Below are 23,911 nucleotides of genomic sequence, written 5' to 3'. Positions count from 1 at the left end.
ACACCTGCACACAAAATAGAAAAACCAACAAAACCAGGGGCTTTCTTCCATACCTAGATTATTTATACTTCTTTTCTTTTGTCTCACATAGGACCATCGGTAAATAAAGCTAAAAGACACACCACTCAAGAGCGATACAAAGGGACCGAGAGAGAACGGCTCCTCAACTTTTAGCCTTGTAGCAGGCTTTGGTGACTTTGTCTATGTAGAGGTCAAGTTTCTGCAGAACAGCTGTGCTGGATGCCGCTTGCTCCTAGGCATTAGGCTGGGTCACAGCTGTGGCAAATGCAGCTCCACGCACACTTTTAAACTCAGGAATGCACCTATGACTTGTGAAGCAGTATTATGGAAGCTGAAGATGACAGTTCCTGGCCCCTACAGCATTAAAAAAAAAAAACAAAACCTTATCTTGGGCAAGAGGAAGGATACTTGGATGGCTGCAAACGTGACCCAGTTACCATCTGAGAAGCCACTCAGTCCACGTGCTATCTCCTTTTTCAGGAAATAGCCACCACACACATTCTATAGCTTATTTTTTAGCAACATTTGAGGATATTGTAGGTACTTTATTACAACATTCTGTAGTTTAAAGAGCTTTATTAATGCAATAAATTAACTTTGTACATTTTTATATTTAAAAAAAAAAAAAAACTATCAAGGGACTTCAGAATGTCGTAGGCCTCATCAGAGCTTGTTCTCCAAAAACCTGCTTGAAAAAGGCAACGTGTTCTTCACAGTGTTCTCCTGTGGGGAAATGTAGCCTCAGTCACCAGCTAGTTATGGCATGGGAAGAAGGGAATGCAGACAGAACTCATGGGTTTTAACTTATTTTTCTTTAATAAAATACCTCATCCTCCTAAAGTTTGAGATCACTTATCACTTTGTATTGCAGACCCAGCCAACTGCCCTGTGTTAGACCGATGAGCAGCCTGTCTGCACTATATACACACATCCATACATACACATGCCCAGTAACTGAAGCTCGTTCCCACTTGCACCCCATTTACTACCACTTTCTTAAAAGACCCCTGAATTCCTCTCCTGAGTCTCAGAGGGTGGGTAGTTCTGATCCATCAGATTCTGTATCTTCTTGAATGCAGACCCCAGGCCAAAGGTGTTGGGAACTTCAGAATGTTTCCACCCAGGAGTATACTCTGTTGTTTGTGGTCACCCCAGGCCTTCCCTTACCTGGTGTGAAGTTAGGGTTCCCTCGCAAACGCTGGTTTCGCTGTTCAAAGAAACGGAATATGGTATAGAAGAGCATGACATCATCTGTCTGCTTGGCAGCATCTAAGAATTTGCGTGCAGAAATGTTGTCATGGCCACCAATGCCCCGGATGAACCTTAGGGCAGCCAACACTTGGTGTTTGGATAGAAGAACTTCTACAATCTCATCATTTGCTGTTGAAAGTCTCTGGAAGCAAGAAAGGAGGAGGTCAGGGCAACCACAGGAAGGGACGCTGGTGACCCCAAAGCTGTGGCAGGCAGAGCACTTACCTTCAGCATGTCCAGAGATAGCTGGTGGGCAGGAGGGTAAAAGCTTTCCAGGGACAGCAGCAGGCAGGCCTGAAAGACAAGAGTCAACTAGCGTCAGCTGCAAGGTTAGCACTGGGAGGTTTTGGTGGCTACAGCAGTGAAGACCCAGTGGTACTGACCAAAGGTTTGGAGTCGCTGAGCACGTGGTACTGCAGAAACTGGTGCAACATGTAAAAGAGGTTGTGCTGGACAAGTGTCTTGATGACAAGTTCATGTAAGTAATGCTAGGAACACAAGAAAGGTAAAGGACGTTACCAAGTCACCCAACCATGACTGGCTGAGGGCTGCAACAGCCTGGACTCCCAGGCCACAGTTTAGTGGTAACGGCACTCTCAACCAAACTTTGCATTCCTGCTGAAAGCAACTGCCATGTTGGGGCTGCATGTGAAAAAGCCCGACAATACATGCTCTGACCTGATGCCTAAGACAGCAAACACCTCTCTGAAGGTACCTGTACTGGAATCTGAAACTGGCTCAGAGAACGAATATACTCCGTCAGTACAGCTATCACGAACTTGTGTGGCATCTCCTATGGAGAAAGAAGGTCTTCTCAGTTGCAGAAGGGGCTGCAGGCACCCCACCGGTCCCCAGGAGAGTGGTCCAGGGTCGTGCTTTGCTGGGGTTAAACAAACCCTTGTCTTTATTAGAAGCCAACCTGACTGACAGCCCCAGGCCCTCTCCCAGTACCACTAACTGAATCACAGTGTGAGTCCTGTTGCTGCCCCACAGTCGCCCATTCAGGAGGCCAGAAAGCATAACACACCTTATTTCCCACGAATGGAGACAGCACGTGCGTGTACACGTCAGACTGGTCCACCACCGCTTGGGTCCGCACCGGCCTTTTGAGAGGTGGGTTGCTCCGGCTTTGCCCTGCTTCTACTGCCTAAAGAGACAAGTTGTGACCTTAATCATCTTCCACAGGAATAGCACCCATTACAGTTAACCCCAGACTGAATTCCTAGACAAACCTAATGTGAGCAAGACACTTGACAAGCCAACCAAACCTTGCCGATGCAGAGCTGGTCCCCTGGCAAACACTCCAGGGTTGTTAGTAGTGCAAGATTGAAATTAAATTAAGTCACAGTTGCACTTTTTCTAACCTCTGAAGACTTGTAACCGATCCGGTCTTCTTTTTAACTCTTGGAGCTACACCCACCCCCATTTATAAAGCTCTACTGGGCAGTAAACGGCTCCTAGACTGGGTCTATGCTGGAATTTTTTTTTACTCGTTTTTGTAGTGTTTGAAATGGATGCAGGGCCTCGCCCATCTCTGCTTCTACCACCATCTAGGCCACCATTGATGAGGTCAATGGTGACCAAGCGCTCCCCAAAGACTGAGCAGAGCTGCTCCAGCTCTGTCCCTGGTGAACAGGTTCAACTTCAGTGTGTACGGCTTGTCCCTCACACCTCGTGATGACAGGGCGGGAAACAGTGTCTCCCACTGTCACAAGCCTCCTTGCCAAACTAGAAGTACTAAATGGACAGTAATAAGCCACTCTAATTCCCCCAACCTTTCACTGAACATGTGATGTCTATTAACTGGAACACACATTAACCAATGTCTCAGGGATCCTGATGGTGACAGTATCCTAGCATATCCTTTTTTGCTATTGTAAGATAAAACCATTTTGTGATGCTGCCAGTAAATGATGGTGAAGGCAGAGACCAGAAACATGGCTGCTCAAAATGCTAAGGACCACTGACTGTTAAATACTTAACTCTTAACTCTTTTCTGAGGCTCGAAGAAGAAGCAATGTAAAAAAAAAAAAAAAAAAAAAAAAACAGCATTTGCAGCCCTTCCCCCATCTTCTATCTATAGAGCTTGACACAGCAATCACAACATGATCTTACAACAGCTGTGATGGCCCAGGCCTGTCAGCCATCAATCATGGATCTAGGAGGAGCGCATAGGACCCCAACCCTCCCTGAACTACTGGCTACTGATGAAATCTGGGGGGGAGAGACGGCCATGGCCTTCAGGTGTGCACCCAACAGTGATCCAGGCTCCAATGGACATTTTCAAGCCTGTGCACACAGTCCTTGTTAAAATCTGGGTCACAAAACAAAGCCATCAAAATGGGACAGAGACTTAGCCAGGCACAGGCTAAGTGGCGCATGCCTTTAATCCCAACACTCAGGAGGCAGAGGCAAGTGAATCTACTAGTACAAGGACAGCCTGGTCTACTGAGGGAGTTCCAGGACAGGCTCCAAAACTGCAGATAAACCCTGTCTCGAACACCGCCCCCCCCCCCAAAAAAAAGACTTGTAGGGAGGAGGGGGTGACAGGAGAGAAAAGGGGAGGGGCAAGGTAATAGGGGAGGGTTAGAGTAAACAGTATGCCGCACACACATACGAAATTGTCAAAGAACAAATTCCAATAAAATGTGTTGGCGAGGTACCTTGGGACATTCCTTTAATACCGGCACTTGGGATTAAAGTGCTCTCTGACTTTTAAGGCCAACCTGGTCTACATAGCAAGTTCTAGGCCAGCCAGAAATACACAGGGAGACCCTGTCTAAAAAAATGTTTAACTGGAATAAAAATAATTATTAAAATTTACTTGAGTTTTCATACAGGTACATGTTGTACGTTGTGCACACCTCACCCATACTTCTAGATAGCCTTATATTTGTAAATATTGCTAAAGTGAAGGGAAGAAGGCGCAGCCAATAATGGAGATCACACTTAATTTACCAAGTGCAGGCTCTGGCCAAAGCCCAGGCTGACTTTCTTCCCACAGAATAGAAGCAGACCAAGAGCATGTGCACAGGTGAGCTCAGACTTTGAAAAGCAGAAGCAGTGAAGGTGCTGAGTCGAAGCCTCAAGCCAGCGGCACAGAGGGACCCTGGGTACACCACTGTCACCTTGCCCTGCCATGTGTCAAACCTCCGACATTATGCTATCTAACCCACATCATACAGCGGGACTCCTTCACAATCTAACTTACCATTGTGTAGCTCTGCTCGGCATCCAAGTACTTTTTATACTCATGGTTGAGTTTATCAAAAACAGTGGCTACCACCGGCAGCGTGGCTCTGTCTGACTCGGTCAGCACTGGAAAGGACAATACACAAGATCGGACCCAGTGTAATCAGAATCTCAGTGTGGCGGTGACAAGGAAATCTCAAAGGGGAACCAATGGAAACACTGATTTAAAGGACCTTCAAAGAAATGTTTTAGAGAACCAGCACCTCAAAATCAGTCAGGACCCCTGTTGGTGACGAGAGGCAACAAGCAAGGCAGGTGTCACTAAAGGACACTGGCTGTGCAAGCAGCTTTCCCCTGGAGCCACCTGCCTACCAGCTGCTCTCTACCAAAGTCTACAAGTCATTTGTGTGTTTCCCAATATTTCCGATGGGTTAAGTAACCCATCCTTCAAACATGCAGCCCTGAGTACAAAGATGAAAGATGGATGGGTGTGCCCTGGCAAAATGGTTCAGCAGGCAATAAGCAAATACCACCAGGCCTGGCTGTGTTCAATCTCAGGGGCCCGTGCTAGAGAGCAGACTCCTGTAAGTTGTCCTCGGACATCCAGCTGTGTACCATGGTACGTGCTCACACATATGCACACAAGTAAAATTCATAGTTGTTTCTAAAGATGGTGGTGGGCTGGGCAGTGGTGATGCACACCTTCAATCCCAGCACTCAGAAGGCAGAGGAAGGCAGATTTCCTGAGTTCAAGGCCTGCCTGGTCTACAAAGTGACAACCAGGGCTACATAGAAAGCCTGTCTTGAAAATCCAGAACAATAACAAAAAAAAGTGGGAACACAGAGCTGTGGGGAGGGTGAGTCCACTTACTCTGTGAACAGACAGACAGGATAACCGTCTTGCACTCCTTCCTCTGGAGAAGAAAGTCCATCAACCTCCCCTTATCTGGCAAGAGATTGACTATGGGCTGAAGTTTCACCTGGAGGTTCCAGAGGTAACCTAGGTGTTAAGAGACAGCAAGTTCAGCAATATAGTACAAGCCAGAGCCAAAGCCAACAAAGAATGCCCTCGACCTCTTCAGGTTAAGGACTGCAAATACAGTCAGTGTCCCTCTCTTCCTAATCAACGTGGAGCCAGGAGATTCAGGGAGGTGGCTGATTGTGGAAAAACTGAGTCACGCTATCTTGAAAACATGGCTCACAATGAACAACATTTACAGCCACACCAATGGTTATCTCCATGGAGACAAGGACAGCAGCTCAATTCCCTAGCTGGGCCTAGCTGTGTATGCTAGTTTCTCCTCTACTAGTTCATGGGTGCAACAGGTAACTCCACAAACTGTCAGTGAACTCTCCATCCACTCATCGGCCTATGCATGTACTAACAAGCAACCTTGTGTCACGTTTCTCAGGGTCCCATGGGAGAAAGGTGTCACATTAAAAATAATTTGAGGGACCAACTTCTCAGCTTTGCAAATCTAGCACTGTTGTCAATGTATGGGGAGAAGTGATTTGGTTACTTGCAGTGGGTGTCTGACATTCAAGCTAACCCCTCCCCGCTAGAGGATGAGACTAGAAGATCCTCAAAATGATTAAGGATTAGTACTAAGTTCTCAGATGCAAAACCAGAGAAAACGGGATGAAGGAGACATCACCAGCAAGACAGAATAAAGGATGAAGTTTCTTAGGCAGAGTTACATGGGAGGTGGGGTCAGAGGTGAGAATTTGCACCCCTCACTATGGGACGGCTTTTTGAAATGGCCATGGGAATAGAATGGACTGGCCATTCTTAGTCACTTGAGTTATCACACATGTTCATAAAAAATAAATAAATAAAAATAAATAATGACGCTACAAAGGACAGTGTAAGGTGAAAGGCAATCCCACTCAAGACTGAATCACGTAGAAGATTCATACTGAAGGGCACTGGCTGTGATGAACCTAAGTCAGCACTGTTTTCTACACTGACAATGTACCCTCAGACCTACCTTGGCTCGCACTGATAATGATGTCTGGTTGAAAGACGATCCATGATGAAGAGTCTATACGTTAAAGGAAATTCCAAATTGGGGGAAACAGATAATAAAAGGCAAGTCCCATTTCACTTAGCACTCGATCAGCTCCCACATGCTGAGGCCACAAAAGGCCTGCTTCCCCAGGAGTGGCCCCCAGGGCTGTGTGGTGGGGACACCGGCTTTGTGAGGATACAGAGTTTACAGGGAACTGGAGACTGGTTGGTCACAGCAGCAGGACCTACAAATCAAGAACACAAGTATAACCAGGCAGCCAGGAAATCCTGCAAGAACTTCAACAGACTCGAAAGGAAATGCTTTGTACTTACTGCCTTGAGCAGACATTACTAGACTACATTAAGTGAGGAGAAGGATGTGACTATCCTGTCTCACTAATGACACACCTTGGAAGAAGGACAGTGTCAGCTACAGTCCATGCAAGTGTGTCCCCAGGAAGAGGAGGCATTTTAAAGTTCACTTTTTAAATGTTTCATGGGTTGAGTGTTTTGCCCGAGTGTGTATGCATGCACCACAAACATGTATGGAACCCGATGAGGCCAGAAGATGGTGTTGGATCCCCTGAAACTGGAGTCACCGACAGTCGTCCACCACGTGGGTGCTGCGAACCAAACCCAGGTCCTTTGCAAGTGCAGCAAGCGCCCTTAACCAGTGAGCCATGGCTCTGGCCCCAGGTTTGTTTCCAACCAGAGATGACACATCACCATTAAATGTGTACATTAAACCCTGAGGAACTGACCTGGGTGACTGAAAGGAATACCCAGATTCACTGGTGGGCCAGATGAAGACGCCTTGTGGTTTCTTCACCTAAACAAGCTCCATTACCCACTGCACGGCACTGAGCAACTCTAGGCATAAGAGAACTCACCAAAAAGCACCTCCCACCTCATGTGGCAGGGACCCATCCCAACCAGTTCCAACCAGTTCTTCTGACTGTGTGTCCCGCTCTTCAAGCGAAATAGGGCAGTCAGTGTTGGTGAGCGGCCTAGGGAAGATGGTCACTCTGAAAACATCACCCCCCCAGATGAGGGCCGTGCACAGGCAGACAAGCTTCAGGAAGGCACTGCACACCACTCTGGAGAGGAAACTCCGCTGCCTAGGCCATGCCTCAGTGCAGAGCCTGGAAGTTCAGTCTTCAGAGACCCCAGGTGACTAACGCAACTAAACAAAAGCCACCTGTTCAACAGACAAAACCAACACATCTCTCAAAATCAGTTCCAATGTCAGCACCTGGTGGGCAAGAGTCTTGGATTTTTCTAGGGGCTCATGGTCCAGCAGGAAACACAGCATGAAAGGCCATCATGCACGAATGCTCTACCCGTGCAGACACCCTCGAAGCCCAGGAACCAGCTGGATTCTTCACCTCTGCTACCAGCCGTTCCCCGCACTAATCCAACACTCTTCAATGAGCAGCCTTGGTCAAGCACTTAGCTCTGTACTGATTCCTTACTACTGCAGCAGAGTCGAGGGTTTTCCCAGTCAGTCATCTGCCATCATCTAATACATACTGCTCATGTTATTATCCAAGGGAGCCAGATGCCAGGAAGCACACAGGTCCCTCTGTGCCTTTTGCTGAGCCAGCAAGATGGGTCACCTGCCCCAGTACTAAATGCTTGCTGATCGACCACCTAGAGCGAGGCCTCAACTGTCTCTACAAAAAGCACAAGGCAGTCACAGGCTGAGCAACTGCCACATGGCGGCAGACATGCCTGCTGCCTAAGGAAACACAAACCATGGGTGACTCAGGACTTCAATCAGCTAACTCACTGCAGTCTCCTAAAAACTGCAGGCAACACAGTTCCACTGGAGACTCTGTCCTGAGTGGGTTATCTCTTTCCTCAATCCCTGACCTGCTACTACTCTGATTTCCTCCCCGGCCTTAGCAGGAGGAATGATCTGGAATAAACTCAAGAACCATACCTGTACGCAGTTAGTGTGAGCACTGGCCATCTACTTAACCCAACACAAGGGTGTGGCTCGGTGGTTAGGAGCACTTGCTGCCCTGACAAAGGACCTGGGTTTAGTTTGCAGCACCCACGTGGTGGTAGACGACTGTGACTCCAGTTTAGGGGATCCAACACCCTCTTCTGGCCTTGTCAGGCACCAGACATATATGTGGTGCACACATACACTCTCGGGGAAAACAGTCAATCCATAAAACATTTAAAAAGTGAACTTGAACATCAGCCACAGCAAGGGAAGCTTTGACATGCTTCCTCTCTAAGGAGATATTTTCATGGATTGCTGGGAATGCAGCACCCTCTTCTCCCTTCTGACAGTACCCATACATATGCAGATGCACACAAACACAATAAAAGGCAACCTAAAAAAGTAACATAGAATGTTAACCATAAAGAGCCATGTGACTCCCATTAAAATAACAGCCTCAATGGGCTGAATTTAATTCCAGGGTCACAGAGCCAGGGAAACAGAAAATGCTAAGGAATTATCAACAATAAAAGAATACATGGCAACCAGGTGTGATGACCCGTGCCTTTAATCCCAGCACTTAGAGGCAGAGGGTGGCATATCTATATTGAGTTAGAGCAAGTTCCAAGACAGCCAGGGCTAACCAGAGAAACCCTGTCTTGGGAAGGACAGAGAGAGAGAGAGAAAGAGAGAGAGAGAGAGAGAGAGAGAGAGAGAGAGAGAGAGAAGGGCGGGAATGGGAAGTTACTTTCTCCAAGGGAAGATTTCTTTCTCATACAACGGCAGCTCAGAGAGGCAGCAGCAGTTTGTTCTGTTTTCACAAAACAAGACTGGAGATGTAGCTCAGTGGTCAAGCATTTGCTTAGTGAGGTTAAGGTCCTGAGTTCAATCCCCAGGCCCAAAGCAAGCATCCCTCTGAAAACAGAAGACCTGGGAGTCTCTTTCTCTTGTTCCACCCTGAACAAGGCCCCTGACGATCCCAGAGGGATACGGCCACATGGGAAAAAAGCAGTGTTGCTAACTAGTGAATCGCCCTTACCTGCCACGGGGATCTGGTACGGTTGAATTGATCGGGCTGGAAGCACAGGATGATGGAAAGTAACAGTGCCATCGAACTCTCCCCGTAACTTGATGTCAAATATTACTGAGGTCTACAGAGTAGGGGAAATGCATCACGTGTCAGTTTGGAAGCCTCTGCCTGCACCCACCCCATGGCCCAGCGCGCACTCGGTGGGGACTGCTGTTGATCGCAACTCTCCTCTCTACTCTGGTCACCTTCACAAAGACTCCCTGCACTGGGGCCTGCTTCCTTGTAAGGAGGTAGAGAAACACAGGCGGCTTCAGAGACAGAGACAGCAGTGTGACCCCTCCACCCCCAGGAAGCAGGGAGGGGGGAGGCTGGCCTGCTACCAGGGGCTCAGTTAGCCATTCAGAGAAGATCTGTCGCAGACTGGCGGGCCCGACATCCGCAAATACTCTTATCCACACCCACACACAAAGGCCACAGGCTCAAGTGACATCACGGATCTGAAGTGAAGTCCCAACCCAGCTGGCTCAATTGAGGAAGAGTTCCAAAGATCAAATCAAATCTTTTCTCCAAGTTTCTAGCCTCTTTGGTTCCTTTGGACAGGGTCTCCCGTAGCCCAGGCTGCCCTCAAGTGCACTACAGTGCAAAGAAAGACTGTGAACCTCCGACCCTCCTGCCTCTGCCTCCCAATAGGTGTGCCCATCACGGCTGGTTTTTAATCTGGGGATGGGACACGCTAGGGAAGCACTCAAGCAAGCAAGCTCTGTGCCCGTACAAGGTGGATCTGAGTTCAAGGCCAGCCCACTCTGCAAAGTGAGTTCCAGCACAGCCAGAACTACGCAGAGAAAGCCTGTCTGGAAAAAGAGCCCGGAGCAGACAGCAGCATGGCTCCCTGCACAAGCCTCCTACCTCTGTGTCCTGATGGTGGACCACTACCAGGTTGTCCACGACATTGAGAGCAAACTTCCCCGTCCTGTTTAACTTCAGTATGTGCATCTTCTTACATGCACCCTCCCTGTGAGAAAACACAACACAGGGGTGGTGGCAGGAGGCCGGCAAGCCTTAGCTCGAGTCTAAGATCAGAGCGGGGAGAGACCGTGAGGCAGCACGTACCGTGGGAGATGATACAAAACCACCTCTGCTCCCGCACTATTGCAGGTCCGAGAATGATGTCGCAGGAAGAGGACGTAGAGCTGCCCGTATCTAAGCAGAGACAGAGGCACACAGTCACATCTGGACATGTGAGAGCCCCTCCTCCCCTGAGCTGGGCATGTAACTTGGTAGAATAAGGCTTCCTAGCTGCACAGAACTCTGGGTTTGAACACCCAACATAGCATAAACTTGGTATGGTGGCTTAGCTCCTAATTCTGACACTCAGGAGGATCAAGAGTTCAAGGTCATCTTGACTGCAAAACAAGTTCCAGCCCTGCCTAGGCCATATAAGCCCCTGTCTTCAAGGGGTAATAAAACCCCCTCCACATATGGATTATGGTCTTCTGTAAGAAAGCCACAAAGCCAAGCACTGAATGCCAAAGCAGGGAAGAAACAGAGGCCAGCAGTCAGGACAAGTGACACTTATTTTACTTCTATCTTTGCATGTTCTTTCATAGTCTGAGGACGTATCCCATTTAAAAAAAAAAAAAAAAAAGGACAGGACATTCGCTCCTCACAGTAGCTGTCACCTCTAGCTCTGGAATGTGCTCCTCTGTCCCAGCAATGAATTCAGCGCTGGGCCTGCCTCAGTGGCAAGGAGACCAAAGGAAGGGAACAAGAACCCAGCCACTCCAGCCAGGACTGTGCTCACTTCGCAGCTCTCAGAAAGGAAACGGGGAGTACATTCTACTAAAAAATACAATACTAGCCTGGTGACGGTGGGCACCTTTAATCCCAGCACTCAGGAGGCAGAGGCAGGAGGATCTCTGTGAGTTCCCCGACAGGCTCCAACACTACAGAGAAACCCTGTCTCGAGAAACCCTGTCTCGAAAAACCAAATAGTAGTACTTTTTTAAAGTTAAGTTGGGAAAGTGAGCGAAGAGCTAAAAACGGTTTAGAATTTGGTTTTCGGACTGGGGATAAACCTTACACATGCTGGGCACTATATTTCACCTCAGCTCCTGGAGCCAAACCGTGACAACTGCCGATGCAGAGACACAGCGTAGAAATGGTTCTTTGTGTCAATTCCATGTTTGCTTGCCAGTTTTCAGTATGAAACTCTTGAGCTATCTGTATTTCCAAGCAGTTACAGAATTTTCCACATAAACAATTCCACTCCATGTTTGTTAGAGGTTTAAAATTTATATTTTGAGGGCCAGGCAGTGGTGGCGCACACCTTTAACCTGAGCATTTGGGAGGCAGAGGCAGGAGGATCTCTGTGAGTTCAAAACCTGCCTGGTCTACAGAGTGAGTTCCAGGACAGCCAGGGCTTTGCAGAGAAACTCTGTCTCAAAAAAAAAAATCAAAAGAATTAATGTTTCATTGAAATTGTTTCAGTGTTGTCATTGTGTCAGACAAGAGAAGTTAAAAAAAAAAAAATCATCCTTAGACCACAAACTAATACAATAAAAAGAAAATGCCAGGCCTGGAAAGATGGTTCAGCAATTAAGAGCACTTGCTATTTTTCAAAGGACCCAGACTCAATTTCCAGCACCCACAGGGCAGCAGCTAATAATTATTTCTAACCCCACTTCAAGGGAACGTGATGCCCTCTTCTGACCTCTGTGGGCACTGCACACACAAGGTGCATACACACACACTCATAAATAATATTTAAAAATAACTATTTTTTTTAGAGTGGCAAAGGACCTTAGATTTTTCTGTATTTGCTAAATTCAAGTACAAAACCAAAAAAGGGAAGTTCTTGTTATTTGTTTTAAGGGTTTTACTGTGAGCTCCTAACACACTCTTATTACTTAGGTCACTAAAGGCAATTACAAAAGGAACCCTCTGAAGACATACATGATTGCCATTGCAATGTCTCGTTCTGAAAGGCTAAGTTTGGTTGACTTCGGTGCAGCTGGTAATTCAATCTCAAACTTGGGGAGTTTCGACATGGTGCCAGCCTGTTTGGGGGAAAGTTTGGGAAAGTTTACAACCACTCCTTCCATGTTTTAGTTTGCTCTACATTAAATCAACAAAGACACACACTATCTTCTAATCCTCTCCATAGTCCCAGCCAGCCATTCCTGGAACTGGACGGTCGGTGAAGTATGCCCCCTAGTGGTCAGAGATGCAAGGTTCATGTTTAGGACAGGGTTCATTTCAGGGAGAGCTGAGTGAGGGAAGGGGGCTGGGGAGTTATTTTAAGGGGGTTGGGGCTCACGCTTACCCTAAAATAAAAAGGCTGCAGAACATTTTCGAGAACTGTGGTGGACAGCAGGATCACGGAACTCTCAGGACAGTACATGTACCAGTTCACATTAATGTTGTGGCTCTTCAGGAGTTTGAGACTTCGTTTCTCAGGCAACACCTGGGACCAAGGTCAAGAAACAGAACAGAATCTTCAGATTAAAAAACTGCTACAACAAATTAGGTAAAGACAGCCCAAAAGGCCACTGAGGGCTAAGGACAGGCCCAACTGGTAGAGTATGGTGACTTTTTTGTTAATGATCTAACAAATAAAGCTTTCCTGAAGATCAGAGTGCAAAGCTAGCCACAGCCATAGAGGTCAGGCAGTGGTGGTACACACCTTTATTCCCAGCGCTCAGGAGTCAGAGGCAGACGGATCTTTGTTAGTTCAGGGCCAGCCTGAGCTATGTGAAATCGATCCAGTCTAAAAGAGAAACAGCACTCACACAAAGGTGATCTCAGCACTCGGGATCCCACACCTTTAATCCCAGCACCAGAGAGGAGTATAAGGAGGGAGGAGACAGGAGCTCAGTGCAGTCTGAGGTTTGGTGGAGAGCAGAGCAGTCTGGAGATGCCGTCTGAGGGCAGGATCGCCCCTTTGGTCTGAGCGTTGGTAGAGGGGAGAACTCTCTAGAAGCTGGCCACTTTGCCTCTCTGATCTTCAGCTTGAAGGCTAGGCAGTATTGGCACACTCCTTTGATTTCAGCACTCAGGAGGCAGAGGCAGAGGCAGGTGGATCTCTCTGAGTTCAAGGCCAGCCTGGTCTACAAAGCAAACTGCAGGACAACAGAGCTGTTACACAGCTGGAAGAAGAAGAAAAAAACCAAAAAAAAACTGAAACTGAAAGATCCTAATACCTTCTACATAATCGCCAATTAAGAGATCACAGAGGCAGCGTCTACAGGCCACAGAGCGTATTAAAGGATGGACAGATGGGGCTGCTATGGACAGTGAGAAAAGACCCCCCACAGGCAGGAGAAACACACCTGCGGTTTTAGCATATACAAACAACTACAACCCAAGAGCAAATAACCCAGTGGAAAACAGGCAGGGAGCCGAAAGAGTGCTTTCCTCAAAGACAAGACACATGGCCCCAGCTCACAAAGCATGCTCCAGGCTGGCTGAAGCCGTACCAAGAAGCAGGCCCTAGGTCTGAGCTGGGCAGCTGTGGGAAGGGGGTGTTGCTAACCGTCGGAGAAGTGGGCGTCAAAACTACAGTGAGAGCGGGGGGGGGGGTGTCCTTTAGACAGATATTAGCAAAGCAAAACCAAGACTGCCAGGCATGGCGACAACCCTGATCTAGCAGCTGAGAAGCTGAAGCAGGGAGATTGTCAGGAGTTCCCAGGCAGCTTGCCCAGCATGCAGAAGAGCATGGGTTTGAACCTCAGAACAGCAGTAGCAAGTGCTGGCAAGGAGTGTGGAAAACTAGAGCCCTGTATGCTTCTGCAAGGGGACAGATCGATGATCCAGCATGGCAAAGTCTAAACTTAAAACAGAGCTACCACAGGGGCCAGCAGTCCACTCTGACTACACGCATCTAAAACAACAGAAGCAGAACTGTGACAATTTATCTGCACACCCATGATTCACAAAAACATAAAGAGGCAGTCAAATGCCCACCATTGGATGAGTGGACAGAAAAACATAGTCCAGTGACTGTATCCCAGCCTTAAGATGGAAACCCTGTCATAAGCGACAACATGGAGGAACAAGACAGTTCTGTATTCACTGATATTATGTGAAGAACACTGTCACACTTAACTGAGAGTCCAGTGACGGTGGCTGTAGGCTGGGGAAGGGAGAAAGGAAACTAGGAACACTTCACAAGGAGACTAAAGATGCTTCTTTCCTTTTTTGTTTTTTTTTTTTTTTTTTTTTTTTTTTTTTTTGGCACAGGGTTTCTCTATGTAGCTTTGGAACCTGGAACTCACTCACATAGATCCGACTGCCTCTGTCTCCCAAGTGCATGCACCTCCTCCTTACCCCCCAGCTGCTGAAGATGTTTAATGCTACTCAACTACAGGCTTTCTCCAAAGCCAAAGAAAATTAAAGTGGTCCAATAAGTGGGCAATGTCCAAATGAGAAGATCCTTCTTTCTAGATCAGTGGTTCTCTGTGGGATGTCCTGTATGCTGCAAATATGTGTTGTTTTTATTGGTTAATGAATGAAGCTGTTTCAGCCCAATGGCCAGGGAAAATGTAGCTAGATAGGAATTCCAAACAAAGATACAGAGAACAAGTAGGCAGAGTTGAGGGGATGCCATGTAGCCTTGGGGGAGGACATCACCAGTAAGCCACAGTCACATAGTAATACAGATTAGAAGAAATGGGTTAATTTATAAGAGAGAGAGCTAGCCAGTAATAAGCCTAAGCCATTGGCCAAACAATTATAAATATATATTAAGCCTCTGAGTGGGTTATTTCATAAGCGGCTGTGGGGTCCTGGTGGGCAGAGAAAAGGCCCAGTGGGACCAGGCAACATGGAGAAAAACCTTCCAATTACAGTTCTCAACCATACTAAAGCTGCAGCCCTTTAATACAGTTCCTCGTGTTATGGTGACCCCCGCCCCCAACCATAAGTATCTGTGTTTCCTGATGGGCTTAGGTGACCCGTGAAAGGGTTATCTGACACTGAAGGAGTCAAGACCACACGTCGAGAACCACTGTGATCGTCAGACAGTGAGACTCTTTCTCTTTGATGGCAACAAGATCCAAGACCAGCAACAGTGTGAAAAAAAAAAAAAAAAATGCCCACACTGCTACTGAAAGTGCAAACTGCTTGGCGGTGGTGGTGCACACCTTTAATCCCAGCACTCGGGAGGCAGAAGCAGGTAGATCTCTGTGAGTTCAAGGCCAGCCTGGTCTACAGAGTAAGTTCCAGGACAGCCAGGACTCTGCAGAGAGACCCTGTGTCAAAAAAACAAAAAAGAAAAAAAGAAAGAAGGAAAAGAAAGTGAAAACTTCTACGACAAATATAGGTACTGTTTCACCCATGAACATGAAGAAACATGTGAGCGGGCTCACTGAACTTTCTAACTGTAATGATAAAACGGTGAAACGGAGCCAGACATCCTTTTAACAGAAAGTGGTGAGCAGAGATGTTCTCAGAACAGCCTGGAAAAAACAGTCTGGGAAAAACAGCCAAAGCAGACAGCTATGCAAGAAAAGACTAGGCTGCAGAAGTTTACACGCAAACAACAACGACAGAGGAAAGGGGAAGGAGGGTGTGAAGCCCCACTATTGCAACTTTTGCTTTCTGTGCAATGCTTCCTCAAGTAAGAGGCTGGTTCCAGAGCCCTGTGTACTACACGGGCTGCCAAACTGCCCTTGCTTTCTCTAGCAAACCTAACAACCAGTATGATACCTGGTAAAATTCAATGCCTTGATCCGTTATGAAGACAATTTCCGTAGAACTGGTCCAGCAGAATCCTAGTATGTTGGCATTCTTGGTCTGGAAGAATTACAGAAAGAATGGTTTTAGCTGGCTGTGGCTGTGCACGCCTTTAATCCCAGCACCTAGAAGAATCAGGAATTCAAAGCCATCCTTCAAGTTGAAGGCCAGTCTGAGCTACATGAGACATTATGTCCAAAAAAATAAATAAATAAAAATTAACAAAAGGGGCAAGGGAGACACCTTTCGTGGGTAAGAGCACCTGCTGCACAAGGACTTGAGTTCAAATCCCCCAACACACCCAAAAATCACCAAGAGAAGCCATAACCCTAGCACTGGGGTCAGGGGAACAGAGACAGGAAGGCCTCTTGGGCTTGCTGGCTGCCAGCCAGGTTCAGAGAGACCTGCCACATGGGTCTAAGATGGAGAGCACAGAGCAGGACTGAAATGATTACTTATACTATTCTATTATTAAATACAACTGGGGAGTCAGATATTGGGATATAAACCTAATTGGTCAGATAAGCAGTGAAAAGTGGCCAATGACCTCCTCTCTCTCTCTCTCTCTCCTTCCTTGATCCAAAAGGGCCTTCAAATCTTTCAATGCAAAGGGGCCGACAATCCTACTAAGCCTCTCCATACTACTTCCTCTCTATATGTCCTGGGTCCTCCAAAACCTCTATGGCTAATTCTGGTTAGCTAGTAGCTAGCTCCACCCTCTGATTCAAGGTAAACTTATTGGCAGTCTCAGGAATGTCAGGGTGCGATCAAAATATCCCACAACACATCATCCACTGACCTGCGAGGGCATGCATACCACACAAAAGTAAAATTAATATAGTAGTTTTTAAAAGTTTAAAGTTTCTAATTTGTTAATAAGAAAGGTTGTGCTACTCTTCCAAAGCTCAAGTGCTCAGACGTCACTGTCACTTATTAATGAGTTTCTCAGAATGGTTACTCATTGACAAACTTCCCCCCCCCCCAAACAAGATCTCACTATTATAACAGAGGCGGCCTCGATCTACATCCCCGAAACAAGGTCTCACTATTGTAATAGAGGTGGCCTCCATCCAACAAGATCTCACTATTATAACAGAGGCGGCCTCGATCTACATCCCCGAAACAAGGTCTCACTATTGTAACAGTGGTCTCAGGCTGTGCCTCCCAGTCCCTACCTCCCGAGTGTACCACCACTGTCCGGCTCAAATTCTCTTTTAAATACAACTTTCCTGATTTTGTCCTAACACAAAATTCTGAACCTTAATTCCTTCCACTCTGCCTAACAGAGGAGGAAGCCTGAGTTTACAAAAAGATAATACCCAAGGCACAGAAATTCCAACTTCTGCTTTCAAACTGTTGACATTCTCCCAGTCATTACCATAATGCAGGGCCTGATTGTACAGTGAACACAAAGATGAGCTGCAGCAGCCTGAGACCAGAGAGGGCGGTCCCAGGGCAGGCAGGCCCCGCCAGGCTCAGACAAGGAGCCGTTTCATACTTAAGGCCCCTGAAGGGCTGGGAGGAACTTGGCCTAAGTGGTGGAGTTTCCTTCCATCTTGAGTACCACTTACCAAGAGCAGTAAGATGCCAAAGTACTGCCATCTACTGACAGCTCTGGTCACCCTCCCAGCTGCCCCTGGGAGCTCTCTTCGGCCTCATTTATTAAACCCGGCTAATGTAATTCGGACAGACTAGGGTCTATGCCTACACAGAGTGTAAGGAGCAGGGAGGGGACTCATCAAGGGAAGAGCACTTCCCGAGAACATCACAAGAAGGCACGGTGGGTCCCTGGCCGGACACACAAGGCAGGCGGCAAGTGCCACAAGGGAGCCCCACCCAGCACTGTGGAGAACCTTTTCACCCATGCATCCCTCCAGTCTACAGCTGAAGAGACAGCTCCACAACAGGGGCAACAGTCCAGCATGACAGTTAACCCTCCCACGCCACCTCCGAGGCTCATCACCAACAGACATCTCCCCAGATGGGGACCCCCAGCCTGTGTCTCCACTACCCGACCCAACAGTGGAAGATGCAGGCCAGGAATGAGGCGCCACCCCTCCCCCCCCACCCCACCCCACCCCACCCCACCTCACCCCACTGTACCTTGCATTCTTGTGTGTACTCCAGCTGAGAGTTATCAGGAATGAAATTACAAAAGTCCTGAAAGACAGAAAAGAAAAAATGAAGGGAAAATGTCAGATGGAACAGACTGCTATGAGATAAAATGGACAAATGCTTTTGTTTTGTTTTGAGGCAGGGTCTCACGATATAGCTCTGGCTGTCCTGGAACTCGCTGAGAGCTACCTGCCTCTGCCTAATAAGTGCTGGGAGGAATTTAAAGGTGTGAGCCACTATGCCCAACAAACAGATTTTTTTGGTTTTGGTTTTGGTTTTTCAAGACAGGGTTTCTCTGAATAGCTTTGGAGTCTGTCTTGGAACTCACTCTGTAGACCAGGTTAGTCTCAAACTCACAGAGGTCTGCCTGCCTCTGCCTCCCAAGTGCTAGGATTGAAGGCCTGTACCATTACCAAGCTCTGACAGGGTTTTTTTTTTTTTTTTTTTTTTTTTAACATTTATTTATTATGCAGTGTTCTGCCTGCATGTATGCCTGCTCGCCAGTAGAGGGCACCAGATCTCACTACAGATAGTTGTGAGCAATCATGTGGTTGCTGGGGATTGAACCTGATCTTCTGGAAGAGTAGCCAGTGCTCTTAACCTCTGAGCCATTTCTCCAGCCCCAAACAGATTTTTTAAATGATTAGAAAATAGTTCATGTTGGGCAGTAGTGACACACTCCTTTAATCCCAGCACTCAGGAGGCAGAGACAGGGGGATGTCTGTGAGTTCAAGACCAGTCTGGTCTACAGAGTGAGTTCCAGGACAACCAGAGCTATACAGTGAAACAAAAACAAAAATAAACGAAAATAGCTAAACAAACCCCCACAGACAAAACACATAAAGCCCAATTATGGTCAGCTGTCAGCAGCACAAAGTTATCAGTGGTGGTTTGAAAGAAAATGACCCCCAGAGGGAGTGGCTCTATTAGGAGGTGTGGCCTTGCTGGAGGAAGTGTGTCACTGTGGGAGTGGGCTTTGAGGTCTCTTTTGCTCGAGCTTCATTTACAATGGCACACAGTAGAATTCTTGGCTCTTTCTCCAGCACCATGTCTGCCTGCATGCCACCATGTCGCACCATGAGTCGCTGTGGTCACAGTAACTCTTCACAGCAATAGAAATTCTAAGACATCAGTCAGCTAAAGAGTCCATCCAAATACTCAGCTGAAACTCATGAACAGACTTTGAAAATTCATCCCTCAGATCAGGTATGGCAGCTCACACCTAGGATTTCAGCACCCAAGAAGCTGAGGCTTAGAGGCTCTAAGTTCAACACCAACCTGGACTGTCGTAAGTTCCAGGCCAAGCTGGGCCATAAAAGGAGGTCTTGTTGGAGAGAAATAGAGAGGAGAAAGGAAGAGAAAGGAAGGGCAAAGGGAAAGAAGACAAAGTAAAGAGGAAGCAGAGGGAAGGGGGGAGGGAAGAGGAAGGGAAGAAAGAAGTAAATTCCTCATATTAGTGACATCAGGGAAATGTACCGGCTTTCCTCGGGCTTCCTGAAAATATAATACTAAAGCAGCAGCGAGCTCTGGAGTCTGCTGTTACATGATATTTTGATTGCATTCTGACATTAAATCTCCTTTGAGTCAGAAGGCAGAGATAGCCACTAGCTGACCAAAATTAACCATAGATGTTTTGGAGGACTGAGGACAGATAGGAGACAGGAAGGAGTAAGGCAGAGATTAGAGAGGATCTCAGCCTTTGGATGGCAGAAGAGAGAGAATGTCACTGGTCAGTTCTCTGGTCATTCAGGTCCTTACCCTGATATCTGACTCCTGATTTCTTATTGATAAAGAATAATTAGATAGGGGCTAGAGAGATGGCTCAGCACTGGCTACTCTTCCAGAAGCCCTGAGTTCAATTCCCAGCTACCGCATGGTGGCTCACAGCCATCTGTAATGAGACCTGGTGCCCTCTTCTGGCAATACAGGCAGAACACTGTTTACATAATAAATACATCTTTAAAAAAGAATAATTAGACAAACACATTAGTGTGCTTATCTTCCCCTGATTTACAGGCGGCAATAGAGAACCCAATGAGCAGCACTGGTTTAAATGATGAATGTGAGTAAAGACAGGAGCTCCTGTATGCTAGGCTAAATTACAGCTGCATCCCATCCCAAGATGGGAATGGTGATGATTTCCAAGAGATGAGCGCCAGCAAGCCGCTGCAACTATGTTTATCTACCTATTCCTACCCAATCCGGCGAGCAGACATGAGAAACACCGGCTGAAGAAGTGACTTGAATAAGATTAATTCACCAAGCTATGTTGTCAGCTAGGAAGCAAAGATGCAGGACAATCCAAATTACATTTTAAAAAATAGAGGCTGGAGAGATGGCTCAAAAGTTTAGAGCAGTGGCTGCTCCAGGAGCCAGATTCAATTCCCAGCACCTACATGGCAGCTAATAGCCACATGTAGCTCCAGCTCCCGGGGATCCTATGACCTCTTCTGAACTCCTCAGGTACTGTACACACATGATGCACGGACGTACATACAGGCAAAACATTCATACACATAATCAAGTATTCATTTGTAGAAAAGGGCCAACTTGGAAAGAGGGACGTGAGGAGAGGAGACGGGAGGAGATAATGGGGACAGAGCATGGGCACAGAACATAATACACATGTATGAAAAATGCCATTACACTCATCCCGTTAAATCATGAGGACACACTGTTTTTAAAGTCAGACTGATGCTGAGCTCATTCATCCACTCATCTGTCTTTCTTGTCTGAAATTGCTCTCAGCATCCCTACATGACTGGATGTTGTCCATCATCAGGGAGAGGAGACAACTAGAATTCAGCAACTCTGCTTCCGAGCACATGTCTATGTTCTTCCTGGCACTGCTCTAAGCTGTCTTACCACTGTCTTCGCAGTCCTCTGGACAGCCAGTATCTTATTTTCTAAAGAAAACTTAATGCACTTCACTTCTCCTCTGTCGTCCATTCTGAAAGAGAAAGAACTTGTTAAGAAAGAAACCGCCCTGAATTCTAGCTCTTATCGCTATTGACAAGAAGTCACATAACTCTTTGGGAAGCAGCAAGCCCTAGCCTGAAGCTGTGAACAAAATTTATTGACAACAACTTGCTAGTGAAGTGGACACAGGACATAGCCAAGTGGTTGGAGAATTAGGGTCACACACACACAACACCTGAGACGTACTCATTAACATGATGATAGTAACGTTTCCTGGGTGTATAAATATCTCATTATCTAGTCAGTGTGCAACATACTGTGAGCCGATTATAACTCAATAAAGCTGTTTAAAAGAAATGTTTGGGCGCAGTTGGCTCACAGAGACCTGAATGTGATCTCCTAAATGTAAACCTATGTTTAAAAAAAAAAAAAAAAAAAAAAATCTTGACACTGTGGCATTATAATTCCAGTGCTGGAGATGAAGACAAGCAGGCCCCTGAGGGTCACTTGCCCTGCTAATGTGAAGGAGACTGTGTCTCAAAACACGAGGACAGGAAAAATGCATACACACATACACAGGTTAAAGGCTGTATCCTACTAATACTTCAGGCTCCTCAGAACCCTGTTTTCCCATGCCTGTGCCGGCTGTCCACAAGACTGCACCTCAGAGCCCCATGGCCTCTGGTAACACATAGTCTAGCAGAGTTATTGCTGTCTCTGCTCCCAACAGCATCAGGAATGCAGACATTATTTCCAAATGCTGAAGTAGCCTCACCACCCCTGATCTGACAGATTTTCACCATCAAGGAAAAGTCCTGATCCCATAGGGAATGTATAATGTTAAGGCAGGACCTGCCAGTGGGTACATCTTCCACATGTCCTTCCCTACACAAACACCCTGTTCATGGTGTTAGCTAGGTCTAGTCTCCAAGCAGAAATCACTCCTGTCATACCTTAAAGCCTGGCTCAACCCCATCTTGAGGCCAAAGCTGCTTCCCCTAAGGCTCCTTCCCACATCCTGAACAAAGCTCTAGCACAGAGCTTATCATAGCCAGCAGTATTTGCTGAATCTCTTCTCTCCTACTTTAAGTCTGGGTTCTGGAGGGGGCGCAGGCTAATACAAGATCCCCACCATTTGCCACCGTCGGTGTGTGCTGAACAAGGACAATGAAAGAAGACCACCCTGGCTGTTTGCTACTTCCAACAGCGGGTGCATGGCAAAAGTGATCTGTTTTTCTGATTTTTCCGTTTTTGAAACAGGGTCTTGCTATGCTGTGCAGACTGCCTCTGCCTCGTGACCTGCAAACTACCTCTCTGAGCTTCCCAGAGGGCTGGGATGATAGACAGGCCTGTGCCACAACTGAACTGAGGCCACAAAAATTAAGAATTGATGGTACTGGGCTGGAGAGATGGCTCAGAGGTTAGGAACACTGGCTACTCTTCCAGGGGTCCTGAGTTCAATTCCCAGCACCCACATGGTGGCTCACAACCATCTGTAATGAGATCTGGTGACCTCTTCTGGGCTGCAGGGATACATGCAGGAGGAACCATGTATACACAATAAATAAATCTTTAAGAAAAAGAGTTGATGGTACTGCTTATCAAGGGACTGCTATTGTCAACAACACTCACACAACTCTTATAAAGTGGGACAGCCGGTCTGTCACTCTAACCTCAGGGGACCCTGATTTTTCTCCATTACATTAGGAAGACTACATTTTCCTCCACCCTGCAAAAACTCTAGGAAGCCCTGGGATAAATGAGGAATTGAATGCAAGGACACAAGGACTCGGTTACCTCAAGTACCAAGAAGCAGGTGCCCTGGTAAATTCTGACCCCCACAATTCACTCTGACAGTTGCAAACTGCACCCGCAGGTGCCTGCTGCTTTCCCTACACACGGGATTCCATCCCAGGCTGCTTAGACGAGACCAGAACAAAATGATTCAACTCTGTGAATCAGAAAATCCTAGTGTTTACACGTGAATATTATTCTGAAAAGGGCAAATTACCTAAAAGAGATGGGATTCCTATCATCTGGCCCTTTAACGACCACTCCAGTAGCTCCGCCCGATCGAACAGCAAAAACCTGAGGAAGACGCAACGTTAATGGTCAGAGCTTGGTACAGACCTAGACTCAACCCCTCAAGGATCTCGCTTACCGCACCACACCCTAGATTCATCTTATTTCTAGGTAGGTGCTTAGACGAATTTTAGGAAGAAAGTGCGCACACAGAGCGCCGTGCAAGGACAGGCCAGCCCGAGTCAGCTCGCTCGCACTGTGGCACCGCCCGTGCACTGACGGGCACACCGGGTCGCAGTTCCCGTACGGAACACCGGGCTCGCGGCGCTAACCCTGAGCGCGCACCGTGGCCACGGCGACGCTAACTAAGCGCCTGGGCGCCGGGCCTCGCACGGGCGCCGCTCACCTGCTTGTTGGCCTCGTCGAAGAACACGCAGTTGACCGGGTTCGCCTTCTCGAACTGCACCGGCCGCTCGCACAGCTCCAGGTAGTAGTCCTCGCCGCCCATGGCTGGGACCCGCCGAGCACCGCAGCCCAGGATGCCGACCACGATCGCCGGCGCCGCCGCTGCCGCCGCCGCTCAGGCCGCTGCCCTAGGCCCCGCCCCTCACTCACGTGACTCGCGGCTTCGGCGCTTCAGTGGGCCCGGATAGGTCCCACCACCGTGGCC

The 23,911-nt window shown here is 47.5% G+C and overlaps 2 protein-coding genes across 3 annotated transcripts in view; one reads left to right on the top strand and one right to left on the bottom strand.

Moving 5' to 3' along the window:
- Positions 1–861, top strand: part of Npc1 (NPC intracellular cholesterol transporter 1) — a 45,978-nt gene extending 45,117 nt beyond the window's left edge. Inside the window, exon 25 of the mRNA XM_051202087.1 lies at positions 92–861. Within this exon, the coding sequence (XP_051058044.1) occupies positions 92–174 (83 nt within the window). The 3' untranslated portion in view covers positions 175–861. The remainder of the gene's footprint in view (positions 1–91) is intronic.
- Positions 644–23,840, bottom strand: Rmc1 (regulator of MON1-CCZ1). 2 transcript variants are annotated; one of them, XM_051202089.1, is made up of 20 exons: positions 23,648–23,840; positions 23,231–23,307; positions 21,166–21,250; positions 18,289–18,345; positions 16,159–16,245; positions 12,776–12,916; positions 12,406–12,509; positions 10,564–10,653; positions 10,360–10,465; positions 9,463–9,574; positions 6,673–6,717; positions 6,453–6,506; positions 5,336–5,464; positions 4,484–4,590; positions 2,300–2,419; positions 1,988–2,065; positions 1,656–1,760; positions 1,498–1,566; positions 1,189–1,414; positions 644–773 (listed from the first exon to the last, which is right to left on the bottom strand). In XM_051202089.1, exons 1-20 carry the CDS (start codon positions 23,747–23,749, stop codon positions 763–765), a joined length of 1,905 nt encoding a protein of 634 aa, XP_051058046.1. In that variant the 5' UTR covers positions 23,750–23,840; the 3' UTR covers positions 644–762. The 2 variants fall into 2 exon arrangements, with proteins under 2 accessions (XP_051058046.1, XP_051058045.1); XM_051202088.1 differs by having other exon boundaries at positions 644–744.
- Between the last annotated feature and the right edge of the window lie 71 nt (positions 23,841–23,911).

The sequence above is a fragment of the Phodopus roborovskii genome, unplaced genomic scaffold (genome assembly GCF_943737965.1).
Source record: "Phodopus roborovskii unplaced genomic scaffold, PHOROB, whole genome shotgun sequence".
Lineage (NCBI taxonomy): Eukaryota > Metazoa > Chordata > Mammalia > Rodentia > Cricetidae > Phodopus > Phodopus roborovskii.
This window is presented reverse-complemented; position numbering and strand designations above follow the sequence as displayed.